General features: G+C 55.3%; 1 protein-coding gene across 3 annotated transcripts in view; it reads right to left on the reverse strand.

Annotated features, from left to right (window-relative positions):
* LOC147124570 (ras-specific guanine nucleotide-releasing factor 2-like) overlaps nucleotides 1-15,605 on the reverse strand; it is a 361,280-nt gene that overhangs the window by 32,013 nt on the left and 313,662 nt on the right. For all 3 annotated transcript variants that reach the window (XM_085989546.1, XM_085989542.1, XM_085989537.1), the window contains one exon: nucleotides 11,973-12,170. In XM_085989546.1, coding sequence (XP_085845672.1) covers nucleotides 11,973-12,170 — 198 coding nt within the window. The remainder of the gene's footprint in view (nucleotides 1-11,972; nucleotides 12,171-15,605) is intronic.

Below are 15,605 nucleotides of genomic sequence, written 5' to 3' on the forward strand. Positions count from 1 at the left end.
GTGTGAGCACCAAGGCACCGCCGCCCTGCGGGGGAATGGAGAATGGTGTGTGAGCACCAAGGCACCGCCCCATGGGGGAATGGAGAATGGTGTGTGAGCACCAAGGCACCGCCCCGCGGGGGAATGGAGAATGGTGTGTGAGCACCAAGGCACCGCCCCGTGGGGAATGGAGAATGGTGTGTGAGCACCAAGGCACCGCCCCGTGGGGAATGGAGAATGATGTGTGAGCACCAAGGCACCACCGCCCCGTGGGGAATGGAGAATGGTGTGTGAGCACCAAGGCACTGCCGCCCCGTGGGGAATGGAGAATGGTGTGGGAGCACCAAGGCACCGCCCCGTGGGGAATGGAGAATGGTGTGTGAGCACCAAGGCACCGCCGCCCTGCGGGGGAATGGAGAATGGTGTGGGAGCACCAAGGCACTGCCCCGTGGGGAATGGAGAATGGTGTGTGAGCACCAAGGCACCGCCCCGCGGGGGAATGGAGAATGGTGTGTGAGCACCAAGGCACCGCCCCGCGGGGGAATGGAGAATGGTGTGTGAGCACCAAGGCACCGCCCCGCGGGGGAATGGAGAATGGTGTGTGAGCACCAAGGCACCGCCGCCCCGTGGGGAATGGAGAATGGTGTGTGAGCACCCAGGCACCGCCCCGCGGGGGAATGGAGAATGGTGTGTGAGCACCAAGGCACCGCCGCCCCGTGGGGAATGGAGAATGGTGTGTGAGCACCAAGGCACCGCCCTGCGGGGGAATGGAGAATGGTGTGTGAGCACCAAGGCACCGCCCTGCGGGGGAATGGAGAATGGTGTGTGAGCACCAAGGCACTGCCGCCCTGCGGGGGAATGGAGAATGGTGTGTGAGCACCAAGGCACTGCCGCCCCGTGGGGAATGGAGAATGGTGTGTGAGCACCAAGGCACTGCCGCCCCGTGGGGAATGGAGAATGGTGTGTGAGCACCAAGGCACTGCCGCCCCGTGGGGAATGGAGAATGGTGTGGGAGCACCAAGGCACCGCCCCGTGGGGAATGGAGAATGGTGTGTGAGCACCAAGGCACCGCCGCCCCGTGGGGGAATGGAGAATGGTGTGTGAGCACCAAGGCACTGCCGCCCCGTGGGGAATGGAGAATGGTGTGTGAGCACCAAGGCACCACCACGCGGGGGAATGGAGAATGGTGTGTGAGCACCAAGGCACCGCCCCGCGGGGGAATGGAGAATGGTGTGTGAGCACCAAGGCACCACCGCCCCGTGGGGAATGGAGAATGGTGTGTGAGCACCCAGGCACCGCCCCGCGGGGGAATGGAGAATGGTGTGTGAGCACCAAGGCACCGCCGCCCTGCGGGGGAATGGAGAATGGTGTGTGAGCACCAAGGCACCGCCCTGCGGGGGAATGGAGAATGGTGTGTGAGCACCAAGGCACCGCCCCGCGGGGGAATGGAGAATGGTGTGTGAGCACCAAGGCACCGCCCCACGGGGGAATGGAGAATGGTGTGTGAGCACCAAGGCACCGCCGCCCCGTGGGGAATGGAGAATGGTGTGTGAGCACCAAGGCACCACCCCGCGGGGGAATGGAGAATGGTGTGTGAGCACCGAGGCACCGCCCCGCGGGGGAATGGAGAATGGTGTGTGAGCACCAAGGCACCGCCGCCCCGTGGGGGAATGGAGAATGGTGTGTGAGCACCAAGGCACCGCCGCCCCGTGGGGAATGGAGAATGGTGTGTGAGCACCAAGGCACCGCCGCCCCGCGGGGGAATGGAGAATGGTGTGTGAGCACCAAGGCACCGCCGCCCCGCGGGGGAATGGAGAATGGTGTGTGAGCACCAAGGCACCACCCCGCGGGGAAATGGAGAATGGTGTGTGAGTACCAAGGCACCGCCGCCCCGCGGGGGAATGGAGAATGGTGTGTGAGCACCAAGGCACCGCCGCCCCGCGGGGGAATGGAGAATGGTGTGTGAGCACCAAGGCACCGCCGTCCCATGGGGGAATGGAGAATGGTGTGTGAGCACCAAGGCACCGCCGTCCCATGGGGGAATGGAGAATGGTGTGTGAGCACCAAGGCACCGCCGTCCCATGGGGGAATGGAGAATGGTGTGTGAGCACCAAGGCACCGCCGTCCCATGGGGGAATGGAGAATGGTGTGTGAGCACCAAGGCACTGCCGCCCCGTGGGGAATGGAGAATGGTGTGTGTGCACCAAGGCACCGCCCTGCGGGGGAATGGAGAATGGTGTGTGAGCACCAAGGCACCGCCCTGCGGGGGAATGGAGAATGGTGTGTGTGCACCAAGGCACCGCCCCGCGGGGGAATGGAGAATGGTGTGTGTGCACCAAGGCACCGCCCTGCGGGGGAATGGAGAATGGTGTGTGAGCACCAAGGCACCGCCGCCCCGTGGGGGAATGGAGAATGGTGTGTGAGCACCAAGGCACTGCCGCCCCGCGGGGGAATGGAGAATGGTGTGTGAGCACCAAGGCACCGCCCCGCGGGGGAATGGAGAATGGTGTGTGAGCACCAAGGCACCGCCCCGCGGGGGAATGGAGAATGGTGTGTGAGCACCAAGGCACCGCCGCCCCGTGGGGAATGGAGAATGGTGTGTGAGCAACCAGGCACCGCCCCGCGGGGGAATGGAGAATGGTGTGTGAGCACCAAGGCACCGCCGCCCCGTGGGGAATGGAGAATGGTGTGTGAGCACCAAGGCACCGCCCTGCGGGGGAATGGAGAATGGTGTGTGAGCACCAAGGCACTGCCGCCCTGCAGGGGAATGGAGAATGGTGTGTGAGCACCAAGGCACTGCCGCCCCGTGGGGAATGGAGAATGGTGTGTGAGCACCAAGGCACTGCCGCCCCGTGGGGAATGGAGAATGGTGTGTGAGCACCAAGGCACTGCCGCCCCGTGGGGAATGGAGAATGGTGTGGGAGCACCAAGGCACCGCCCCGTGGGGAATGGAGAATGGTGTGTGAGCACCAAGGCACCGCCGCCCCGTGGGGAATGGAGAATGGTGTGTGAGCACCAAGGCACTGCCGCCCCGTGGGGAATGGAGAATGGTGTGTGAGCACCAAGGCACCGCCCCGCGGGGGAATGGAGAATGGTGTGTGAGCACCAAGGCACCACCGCCCCGTGGGGAATGGAGAATGGTGTGTGAGCACCCAGGCACCGCCCCGCGGGGGAATGGAGAATGGTGTGTGAGCACCAAGGCACCGCCCCGCGGGGGAATGGAGAATGGTGTGTGAGCACCAAGGCACCACCGCCCCGTGGGGAATGGAGAATGGTGTGTGAGCACCAAGGCACCGCCCCGCGGGGGAATGGAGAATGATGTGTGAGCACCAAGGCACCGCCGCCCTGCGGGGGAATGGAGAATGATGTGTGAGCACCAAGGCACCGCCGCCCCGTGGGGAATGGAGAATGCTGTGTGAGCACCAAGGCACCGCCCCACGGGGGAATGGAGAATGGTGTGTGAGCACCAAGGCACCGCCCCGCGGGGGAATGGAGAATGGTGTGTGAGCAGCAAGGCACCACCACCCCGTGGGGAATGGAGAATGGTGTGTGAGCACCAAGGCACCGCCCCGCGGGGGAATGGAGAATGGTGTGGGAGCACCAAGGCACCGCCCCGTGGGGAATGGAGAATGGTGTGTGAGCACCAAGGCACCGCCCCGCGGGGGAATGGAGAATGGTGTGGGAGCACCAAGGCACCGCCCCGTGGGGAATGGAGAATGGTGTGTGAGCACCAAGGCACCGCACCGCGGGGGAATGGAGAATGGTGTGTGAGCACCAAGGCACCGCCGCCCTGCGGGGGAATGGAGAATGGTGTGTGAGCGCCGAGGCACCGCCCCATGGGGGAATGGAGAATGGTGTGTGAGCACCAAGGCACCACCGCCCCGCGGGGGAATGGAGAATGGTGTGTGAGCGCCGAGGCACCGCCCCATGGGGGAATGGAGAATGGTGTGTGAGCACCAAGGCACCGCCGCCCTGCGGGGGAATGGAGAATGGTGTGTGAGCACCAAGGCACCGCCCCATGGGGGAATGGAGAATGGTGTGTGAGCACCAAGGCACCGCCCCGCGGGGGAATGGAGAATGGTGTGTGAGCACCAAGGCACCGCCCCGTGGGGAATGGAGAATGGTGTGTGAGCACCAAGGCACCGCCCCGTGGGGAATGGAGAATGATGTGTGAGCACCAAGGCACCACCGCCCCATGGGGGAATGGAGAATGGTGTGTGAGCACCAAGGCACCGCCCCGCGGGGGAATGGAGAATGGTGTGTGAGCACCAAGGCACCGCCCCGTGGGGAATGGAGAATGGTGTGTGAGCACCAAGGCACCGCCCCGTGGGGAATGGAGAATGATGTGTGAGCACCAAGGCACCACCGCCCCGTGGGGAATGGAGAATGGTGTGTGAGCACCAAGGCACCGCCCCGTGGGGAATGGAGAATGGTGTGTGAGCACCAAGGCACCGCCGCCCTGCGGGGGAATGGAGAATGGTGTGTGAGCACCAAGGCACTGCCGCCCCGTGGGGAATGGAGAATGGTGTGGGAGCACCAAGGCACCGCCCCGTGGGGAATGGAGAATGGTGTGTGAGCACCAAGGCACCGCCGCCCTGCGGGGGAATGGAGAATGGTGTGTGAGCACCAAGGCACCGCCCCGCGGGGGAATGGAGAATGGTGTGTGAGCACCAAGGCACCGCCCCGCGGGGGAATGGAGAATGGTGTGTGAGCACCAAGGCACCGCCGCCCCGTGGGGAATGGAGAATGGTGTGTGAGCACCCAGGCACCGCCCCGCGGGGGAATGGAGAATGGTGTGTGAGCACCAAGGCACCGCCGCCCCGTGGGGAATGGAGAATGGTGTGTGAGCACCAAGGCACCGCCCTGCGGGGGAATGGAGAATGGTGTGTGAGCACCAAGGCACTGCCGCCCTGCGGGGGAATGGAGAATGGTGTGTGAGCACCAAGGCACTGCCGCCCCGTGGGGAATGGAGAATGGTGTGTGAGCACCAAGGCACTGCCGCCCCGTGGGGAATGGAGAATGGTGTGTGAGCACCAAGGCACTGCCGCCCCGTGGGGAATGGAGAATGGTGTGGGAGCACCAAGGCACCGCCCCGTGGGGAATGGAGAATGGTGTGTGAGCACCAAGGCACTGCCGCCCCGTGGGGAATGGAGAATGGTGTGTGAGCACCAAGGCACCACCCCGCGGGGGAATGGAGAATGGTGTGTGAGCACCAAGGCACCGCCCCGCGGGGGAATGGAGAATGGTGTGTGAGCACCAAGGCACCACCGCCCCGTGGGGAATGGAGAATGGTGTGTGAGCACCCAGGCACCGCCCCGCGGGGGAATGGAGAATGGTGTGTGAGCACCAAGGCACCGCCGCCCTGCGGGGGAATGGAGAATGGTGTGTGAGCACCAAGGCACCGCCCTGCGGGGGAATGGAGAATGGTGTGTGAGCACCAAGGCACCGCCCTGCGGGGGAATGGAGAATGGTGTGTGAGCACCAAGGCACCGCCCCACGGGGGAATGGAGAATGGTGTGTGAGCACCAAGGCACCGCCCCGCGGGGGAATGGAGAATGGTGTGTGAGCACCGAGGCACCGCCCCGCGGGGGAATGGAGAATGGTGTGTGAGCACCAAGGCACCGCCGCCCCGCGGGGGAATGGAGAATGGTGTGTGAGCACCAAGGCACCGCCGTCCCATGGGGGAATGGAGAATGGTGTGTGAGCACCAAGGCACCGCCGCCCTGCGGGGGAATGGAGAATGGTGTGTGAGCACCAAGGCACCGCCGCCCCGCGGGGAATGGAGAATGGTGTGTGAGCACCAAGGCACCGCCGCCCCGTGGGGGAATGGAGAATGGTGTGTGAGCACCAAGGCACCGCCGTCCCATGGGGGAATGGAGAATGGTGTGTGAGCACCAAGGCACTGCCGCCCCGTGGGGAATGGAGAATGGTGTGTGAGCACCAAGGCACCGCCCTGCGGGGGAATGGAGAATGGTGTGTGAGCACCAAGGCACCGCCCTGCGGGGGAATGGAGAATGGTGTGTGTGCACCAAGGCACCGCCCTGCGGGGGAATGGAGAATGGTGTGTGAGCACCAAGGCACCGCCCTGCGGGGGAATGGAGAATGGTGTGTGTGCACCAAGGCACCGCCCCGCGGGGGAATGGAGAATGGTGTGTGTGCACCAAGGCACCGCCCTGCGGGGGAATGGAGAATGGTGTGTGAGCACCAAGGCACCGCCGCCCCGCGGGGGAATGGAGAATGATGTGTGAGTACCAAGGCACCGCCGCCCCGCGGGGGAATGGAGAATGGTGTGTGAGCACCAAGGCACCGCCGCCCCGCGGGGGAATGGAGAATGATGTGTGAGTACCAAGGCACCGCCGCCCCGCGGGGGAATGGAGAATGGTGCGTGAGCACCAAGGCACCGCCCCATGGGGGAATGGAGAATGGTGTGTGAGCACCAAGGCACCGCCGCCCCGCGGGGGAATGGAGAATGGTGCGTGAGCACCAAGGCACCGCCCCATGGGGGAATGGAGAATGGTGTGTGAGCACCAAGGCACCGCCCCATGGGGGAATGGAGAATGGTGTGTGAGCACCAAGGCACCGCCCCATGGGGGAATGGAGAATGGTGTGTGAGCACCAAGGCACCGCCCCGCGGGGGAATGGAGAATGGTGTGTGAGTACCAAGGCACCGCCGCCCCGCGGGGGAATGGAGAATGGTGCGTGAGCACCAAGGCACCGCCCCATGGGGGAATGGAGAATGGTGTGTGAGCACCAAGGCACCGCCCCATGGGGGAATGGAGAATGGTGTGTGAGCACCAAGGCACCGCCCCGCGGGGGAATGGAGAATGGTGTGTGAGCACCAAGGCACCGCCGCCCCGCGGGGGAATGGAGAATGGTGTGTGAGCACCAAGGCACCGCCCCGCGGGGGAATGGAGAATGGTGTGTGAGCACCAAGGCACCACACCGCGGGGGAATGGAGAATGGTGTGTGAGCACCAAGGCACCGCCCCATGGGGGAATGGAGAATGGTGTGTGAGCACCAAGGCACCGCCGCCCCGCGGGGGAATGGAGAATGGTGTGTGAGCACCAAGGCACCGCCCCATGGGGGAATGGAGAATGGTGTGTGAGCACCAAGGCACCGCCCCGCGGGGGAATGGAGAATGGTGTGTGAGCACCAAGGCACCGCCGCCCCGCGGGGGAATGGAGAATGGTGTGTGAGCACCAAGGCACCGCCGCCCCGCGGGGGAATGGAGAATGGTGTGTGAGCACCAAGGCACCGCCGCCCTGCGGGGGAATGGAGAATGGTGTGTGAGCACCAAGGCACCGCCGCCCCGCGGGGGAATGGAGAATGGTGTGTGAGCACCAATGCACCACCACCCCGTGGGGGAATGGAGAATGGTGTGTGAGTACCAAGGCACCGCCGCCCCGCGGGGGAATGGAGAATGGTGTGTGAGCACCAAGGCACTGCCCCGCGGGGGAATGGAGAATGGTGTGTGAGCACCAAGGCACCGCCGCCCCGCGGGGGAATGGAGAATGGTGTGTGAGCACCAAGGCACCGCCGCCCTGCGGGGGAATGGAGAATGGTGTGTGAGCACCAAGGCACCGCCCCGCGGGGGAATGGAGAATGGTGTGTGAGCACCAAGGCACCGCCGCCCTGCGGGGGAATGGAGAATGGTGTGTGAGCACCAATGCACCCAATACGACAGTTACAAATAAGGGAGGGACCACCTCCTGTGCCATCACGAATACTGACTTCTGCTTTACCCCACAAGAAGAGACACATATAAATGGGTATATCATATATCCTGAACTAAAAGAAGAAACTATTAATGGGACAGTGACGGACACTATCCGAGAAGGGTATACAAAGGCAATAAGGCCACTGGAGCAAGACAAAAGTATGTGATTCTGATGGAAGAAATAGATAAGCTACAAAAGGACACTGAAGAAATGTTGGCTAGTCGGCCTTGGTACACTAAGTTTTGGAATGCTGGACTCAATGTACCCCTGGATAAGGATAATATCACATGTATTGGTTGTTGTACAAGGCGTTGTATTGGTGATCTTGTTGTTGTTATCCTGTCAAAAATGTAGCAGGAATAAGATACAAGCCATAGTGAGAGCAATAAGTAAAAAACTGGATAAGGCAAATTTAAAAAGTCCGGCAGAAAGGACTTATCTTATATAACCTCGAGGGGAATGTCAACAGGCGGATCCTGCAGTTTTGGAAGTAGCTACCCAAACGGAGGGACAAACCTGGGGCTCACCCACGAGAAAGTAATCGGGAAATGGCCTGGCTTGGGCATATAGCCACGGGCCATGAGGGGGGATTGTAAGGGGACAAAAATGACTTCTTAGAATTAAAAGTTAGAAGAAACTATAACTTCTTAGAATTAAAAGTTAGAAGTAACTATAACTTCTTAGAATTAAAATTAGTGGAAAATAAGTTTGTCTCCTATCCTTGTTTAGGAATGTAGAACCCTGATAAGACAGGAACTGTAAAACTAATAAGCTGGTCTTTTGTCCTTGCTTAAGATAAGGCAGGACATACAGACGGGATGAGGTAAGCACTCCTGTGCAGAGCAGGAACAGATAAATTAGCCCGCGAATGCTGTAAAGATGGGTTTCTGTGAACCATTCAGCAACCTTCCTGATAAGGGGCATCGAATGGACACAGCCCTTCGCCTATTCTGTAGACCAATCAATGATTGTAGAAGGAGGATGCACAAGGGGTGCCCGCCTCAAATTAGGGTATAATTGCTGTACGTATTTGATACTCAGTGGAAGAATCCTTTCTCTGGGATGAGACTGAGGTTTTCCCCATGCATATGCATGAATAAAGATCGTAAAACTTATCCAAGGTGTCCGTCTGGTGAATTCGTGGCTGCTATAGGGCAAGTGTCGACTCCTTATCTCAGGGGGACCGCTTGAGAGGAGGAAAGACTTCTCTTTTACCCCAACACAGGGTGTCACAGCAGTCCAGCAATCTGTCCTCCAACAAATTGCAAGGAATGCTGAGGCGCCGCCCCGGGGGAGTGCCAGTGGCTCTGTGGAGCACGAACCTGCTGTCCTCTCAGGATGACAGCATTTGTACTTCCACCACTGCCACTCCATCTATTGCCTGTCAGTCAGCCAGCCAGCCCAGATAGTTGCTGCCCATGCCAAGGTGGTGCAGTCTAAAGCCAGACCTTCTAGGCCCAGCGCCGCTCAAGGTTGTCCTGCAAGGCCATCTGCAGTCTCCCCCACTGAAAGTCAGCAGCCTTCCACCAGCCATGCTGCAGCCACTGGGGTAGCACTTCGTAGGAGCACTAGGACAGGCAAAGGCACATGGAAGATAGGCACTAAGGGAATACACAAGGGTGATTAGTTGACTTTGTTATGTAATATTGGATGGATTGATGTATAAAGTTGGATTGGAATGTTTGTTTTGTAGTGGCTTTTATTTCAGCATTGTGGCCAAGAGGACACTGTGATGGTCAGTAACAGAGGGAAGGTAAGGTGTGGGACTATTGTTGAATGAGGAATTGGGATTGCATTCGCTGGTACCACAGTCGGATGAGTCGATCACGGACAGCCCAGGTAGAAAGGGGCTACCTGGGTTGCCTCCTCCCTTCCGCTTCCTCCTCTTCCTCCTTCTCCTCTTACACTTCCTTTGCCTCCTCATCTTCCTCCTCCTCTTCCTCCTCCTCAGCTGGTTGCCGTATGCCTGGTGGCAAGGGCTGTGTCCTCATGATGGCAAGGTTGTGGAGCATGCAACAGACCACGACGAATCTTGAGACCTGCTCTGGTGAGTACTGCAGTGCTCCTCCAGAGCGGTCCAGTCAGCTGAAGCATTGTCTAAGGACTCCAATGGTCTGCTGTATCAGATTCCATGTGGCAGCATGACTCATTGTATGCATGCTGCCCATGTGTGGTTGGGTTACGGAGTGGAGTCCTGAGCCAAGTGGTCAGCGGATAGCCCTTATCGCCCAGTAGCCACCCTCTGTTTGGTCATGGTGGCTCGAAGACTGAGGGAACAGAGAACTAGCACAGTATAAAATCATCATGACTGCTGCCAGGATACCAGGCATTCACCATCATGATGTGCTGCGCATCAAAACTGCACATTCAGCGAGTGTTAACCTTTGGGGTTGCAGTACATATCAGTAGTTAGACGCGGCACCTGCAAAGCCATGTGCATGCAGTCAATGGCACCCTGCACTACGGGGAAGTCCGCTATTCGGCCAAAGCCACGTGCACGCTCCGCCTGCTTCTCTCGGGTCAGAGAGAAGACAATGAACTCCCCTCTCCTGGCATAAGAAGTGTCTGTCACCTCTCTTATGCAGCAGTGGACGGTGAACTGCAAGATGTTACAGATGTCGCCTGCTCCAGCCTGGAAGGATCCCAATACGAGGTAATTCAAGGCCACGGTCATCTTCACAGCCACTGGCAGTGCTGTCCTTGCCCAGGTGTAAGGCTGCAGGTCTGGTTACAAGAGGTGGCAGGGTTCTGTGAGCACCTCCTTCGTAAAGCACAGATGCCTCACACACTGCTCCTGGCTCAGGCTGATGTAAGAGACTTGCTCTCGGAACACCCTAGGTGGGTAAGGCCTCCTGCTGAGAGCCCTTCTCCCCCTCCTCCTCTGCCACCCTCTGCGAGCAGCTTGTTCTCTTCTTCGCTGCCTCTGCTCCATCTCCCTGTCATGCTGCAGGCCAAGGGGGATGACAACTAGAGCACCTATGACTGGGAGCAAGTGGTCTGACCAGAACCATTGAAGTCAGAATCAAGGCCTTCTCCACTTGTGGCATCACTCCCTGTCACCTCACCAACTTTAAATAGGTCCAGAAAGCTCCAATCACTTCCACAAACTTACACAGAGCCAGCAGAAATTAATCAGCAACTTACCTTAGAGTGATTGCTGATCCCTTTAAATATCGCTGGTGGTGGGGGGAGGGGGGCTCCTTGCTGCTGCTGAACGTATGTTCAACTGTGCGAGACTAAGTTAGCTCCAGCGTTGAGGATGAAAATGGCAGCGCTGGCATCAAATCAGAGTTGCACGCTGATTGACATCATGATCTGCCGACTCTACATACTTCTGGCGCACGCTCCCAGCGCCAATGCCCTCACTAAGATGGCGTCCGGCGCGGTCTGCACCAGAAGTGTGCACCTGCGGTGCGGATGCCATTTTCATCACAAAACAGTACCCGTAGCGCCGAAAAATCGGGCGCTATGAAGCCGAATTTCTAGCCCAAGGCCTTTAATAAGGAATTGCCAGAACAGGTCAATAGCAAATTATGTGATAGTTTTTTGCCTCCCTTAGCCAATGTATTATCTCAACTGCTAACCCGGTTTACAATGCGGCACAACTGGGGATGGTATCTGAGTATTTCTGGTCTGTATAGCTCAGCAATACCTCAGGCAATGACGTATAGCAGCTTTAATGTAGAGTTAGAATTTTTTTAATACAGTTAAATCTGAAATATTAAGTAAACTTATCCTATAAAACAACAGGATCCATAAACAGAAGCAGCATGTCGGGGCTTTGCTTGCCAGGAGTGCACTGTGGGAATTCTGAGATCAGCAGGCCCATGGATGGAAAATCCTATAGGGACTCTGTGTCCGGATTCCTGAAAGGGACTCATGTTGGGTGAAGTTCCATGCCAGGAATATGAACTGTAAAATCTACCCTGTACCTTGAGCTTTGTTGCTGGTATAAATTCAGCTGGGTCCACTCATAAAAAAAATCACAATCTAACAGGCCCCAGATGTGTAAGCTTTATTGTTCTTTCTTCCCAAACATGGACATTTATCTATCATTTATCAGTGAGTTTTGTGTCGTTGGTAAGACAAATTTGAGGGAAAGGAACATCATGGGATTAGTAGGGCAATGGTTTCATCTGGAAATTGTTTTTAAAATAGTAATTTCTCTTTCTTTGTTTTGAACAGAAGTGAAAGCATTTTGACAATAAAAAGCACCTGGTCATGAGTATCGTATTATGATCTTGTACAGATCCCTGCATGTTTGATGCTCATTACCTGTTTGGAAACCTTTGCCCAGGTTTTCTTCAGTCTGTAGATTGCACTCCTATTCAGGGCTGACGTGATCTCAAGGACGCCATTGTAGTTGTGCATACATCGGCAAACATCTCCCACTGCTATCCATTTCTCAATGGAAATTGTGCGTGAACTCACATCCGCGTGCATCATGATTTGAGAAGCAACACGGTTACTCATCTGAAAAAGAAGTAATAGTGAAAGGGAAATGGGTAGTGTTGATGATCCTTGAGACAAAGAATAGCGGATAGCAGGAAATAATTACAATGGCTGTAATTTAATGAGGCTTTAATTTCTTCTAAGATAACTCTAAGTGAAAAGCCTGATATTAGATTACAGCCTCCAAATAATTTCATTGTATTGATCACCATTTAACATTTATACTAGACATTAATGTTGTTAGTCTCCCCATTTTATTTGCCAAGCTGTGTCTGGATACTGTATGAGATAAGAAAGTAAGGCAAAGATGCCGCTGATAAAATAATTGTAAGTTATTTTTAGCATGTTGCCTGTATCCTGCTGGTGAATAGTTTCCGTTATTGTGAAATATAAGTGAAGAGCCAAGACTGATAGTGCAGAATATCGTCAAGGGTGAAAACAGTAGTAGGAAAGGCAAGAAATCAATCTTGGATGAAACTAAGCCCTGAGTTTTAAAAGCTCATAGAAAGAAGGTAAGAGTAGGGGGAAATAATGAGTTTTAAAAAGAGATGGCTTGATGAGCTCCGATTCTCATACAGTATTGACGTGAGGAGTGGAACAGCATGTAGAACAACAGATTTGGAGCTTAGAAGAAATAAGAAAGGAAAGTAGATTTCCTTCAGTAAGTTGGTAATAGCAATAAAGTGAAAGTTAGCAGAAGCAACGGTTGGTAATTTTGAATGTATTATAGCAGTATCCGAGGTAATTTATTTTTGAATGCTATAATGATTATAGTGTTACTGTCATACTCCCTTGTGGGTTTCTGTGATAAAATAGCAACTAAAAGCAAAGCAGTAGGACATTCACATAAGGACACTAAAGGTGCCACGAATGCAGATGAATTATCTCAAATTATATGTCCAGCATATATGAGAAAAATAAAAGTTATTTCTAAGTGAATTCCAGTTAGTCATTAACAGGCCAAACTAAAGCCATTTATGAATTCCTGGTCTACAATATGGCTCTGAAATAACCCTGAGGGATAGTATTCCATTTAAAATAAATGGGACAATACCTCCATGAAAATAATGGAGTCAGGAATTGTACAATAGTATCCCAGAGCATAATTTCAGGACCTATGTGTTTCTAATGCGTTCTTACCAATCTCCTGTCAATTAGAATAGTGAGGTATGGAGCAGAACCTACCTCATGATCCTGTTGATACAGTGCGAGGATAAATATTTGGATAAACTTGGCTTTGTAATGTATGTACCTTTAAGGGGGAGAACTACTTTTTACAGCTCCTGTATCCTGTAGTACCGGCAGTGACCACACCTGTATATAAACCCTGAGTAGTGATCTGTAGAGTCAGTTGCAGTTTGAACCCTCATTCAGTAAACACCTGTTGATCGTTCCCTGCAGTCTGTTGTCTGATTATTGAAGGACACAACATTAAGATACACGGATATAACATTGGCGACGACGCAGATTCGAACCTACCTGCAACTCTGCATCACCTCCCAGGGATTCGCTCCTGGAGAACAGTGGAAGGAGGTCGAGTCCAGAAGCACGGGCGTCGACCACGGGCAACCGCACAGTCATCCAGCGGAGATTTGAACATCGCAGGGGAGGCTGTCGAGAGCCAGGCTTGGCTTTCCAGTCACGGTGGTCCAGCGAAATGGGCTGGCAACAGGTACTGCGCAGACCCTTCCCGGACAGCGGCGGCTAGAGCCGACCGAGCGGCACAGAAAAAGGCCAAGCAGCGTCGACGGGGGAGAGAGAGAGGGCAGAGCGCACAGGGTGCAGCCGGTGTTCAGAACCGAGCGGCGTCAACGGGGAGAGAGACGAGAGAGAGCAGAGCGCAGCCGGTGTTCAAGGGCCGAGCAGCGTCAATGGGGGAGAGAGGCGCGCAGGAAAACGCGAGGCGCTGCCATTGCCACGAGGACCGCAGAGAGCGGCATTGGCAGCAGCGCAGGAGCAGCGCACGAAACCCACAGGGCGTCGCCATTTACCACGAGGACCGCCGAGAGCGGCGTTGGCAGCAGCGCGAGAGGCGCCATTTTAAGCCGCAGCGGGGAAGAAAGGAAAGCGCGGGAGACGCCATTTTAAGCCGCAGCGGGGAAGAAAGGAACGCGCTGGAGACGCCATTTTAAGCCAGTCTAACCACACCCAAAAATGCCGAAGAGTGGCAGTATCACAGCGTTCGACAATGAAGTCGAAGATTGGATGACATATGTCGAACGCATAGAAGTATACTGCAAGGCGAATGAAGTGCCAGATGACAAGAAAGCGATGGTATTGTTGAATTCAATGGGTGCAAAAACGTATGGCTTACTACAAAACCTAGTAACCCCAGAGAAGCCAGTAGAAAAGGATTTTGAAAACATAATGTCAATCCTACAGGACCACTTAAACCCCACACCGCTGCTGATAGCAGAAAGATTTAAGTTCCACAAAAGGAACCAGCATAAAGATGAAAGTAATGATGAGTATTTAACGGAACTGCGCAAGCTATCGAAACACTGCCAGTTTGGAACGGGACTAGCAGATACTTTAAGGGACAAGTTTGTGTGTGGGCTTCAAAGTGAAGGAACCCAGAAATGGCTTCTATCAGAAAAGGATCTTACGCTGGACAAGGCTTTCAGCATTGCAGTATCACACGAAGCAGCAGCACGGGACGCTGCAGAGATACAACTGAGACCGCAAGAATATGGCACAAATGAAATGTCATACGGAACAGTGAAGTGCTATCGCTGCGGCAGAACAATACACGACCATAATGATTGCTGGTTCAAGGACAAAGTGTGCAGACAGTGTGGAAAAGTAGGACACATAGCAAGAGTCTGCAGGTCGGGAAAGAAAACCAGCAGCAAGAAATCTCCACAGGAGAAGTACAAGAAGGTACATAAGGTGACGGAGAGTAGTTCAGACGAACAGAAGAGTGATTCACACTCTGGAAGCAAGGAGCTGGGTTGTCTGAAACTACATAATGTGATCAAAACGGAGGATCACCAAACTATCTGGGTCATGCTCAAGATAGCAGGAGTCCAAGTGAAAATGGAATTGGACACAGGATCAGCCCTAACAGTCATAAACCGAAGGGATTACAAGCGGCTATTCTCACATATACCCTTGAGAGATACAAAGATTGGCTTGAAGACGTACACGGGGCAAAAAGTCTACCCCAAAGGAAAAATAAGGGTGAACGTTATATATAACGGCAAGGAAACACCAAAAATGGACCTATATCTATTGCCAGATGGAGGACCACCACTACTAGGACGTGAATGGATCCGGAAGATACAGCTAGATTGGCATTCCATACAAGCACTGACTGTAGATGCCAAAAAGGATGACGACGTCACACCTGGACGACTGTCAAAAATGCTAACTGACGCACAAGAAGTGTTCCAGCAGGGACTCGGAACACTAAAAGGCATAACAGCGATGATCAAAATAGAGGAAAATGCAAGCCCA

Source organism: Somniosus microcephalus, chromosome 1, assembly GCF_052327205.1.
Source record: "Somniosus microcephalus isolate GS21.2 chromosome 1, FLI_Smic_1.0, whole genome shotgun sequence".
NCBI classification, from domain to species: domain Eukaryota; kingdom Metazoa; phylum Chordata; class Chondrichthyes; order Squaliformes; family Somniosidae; genus Somniosus; species Somniosus microcephalus.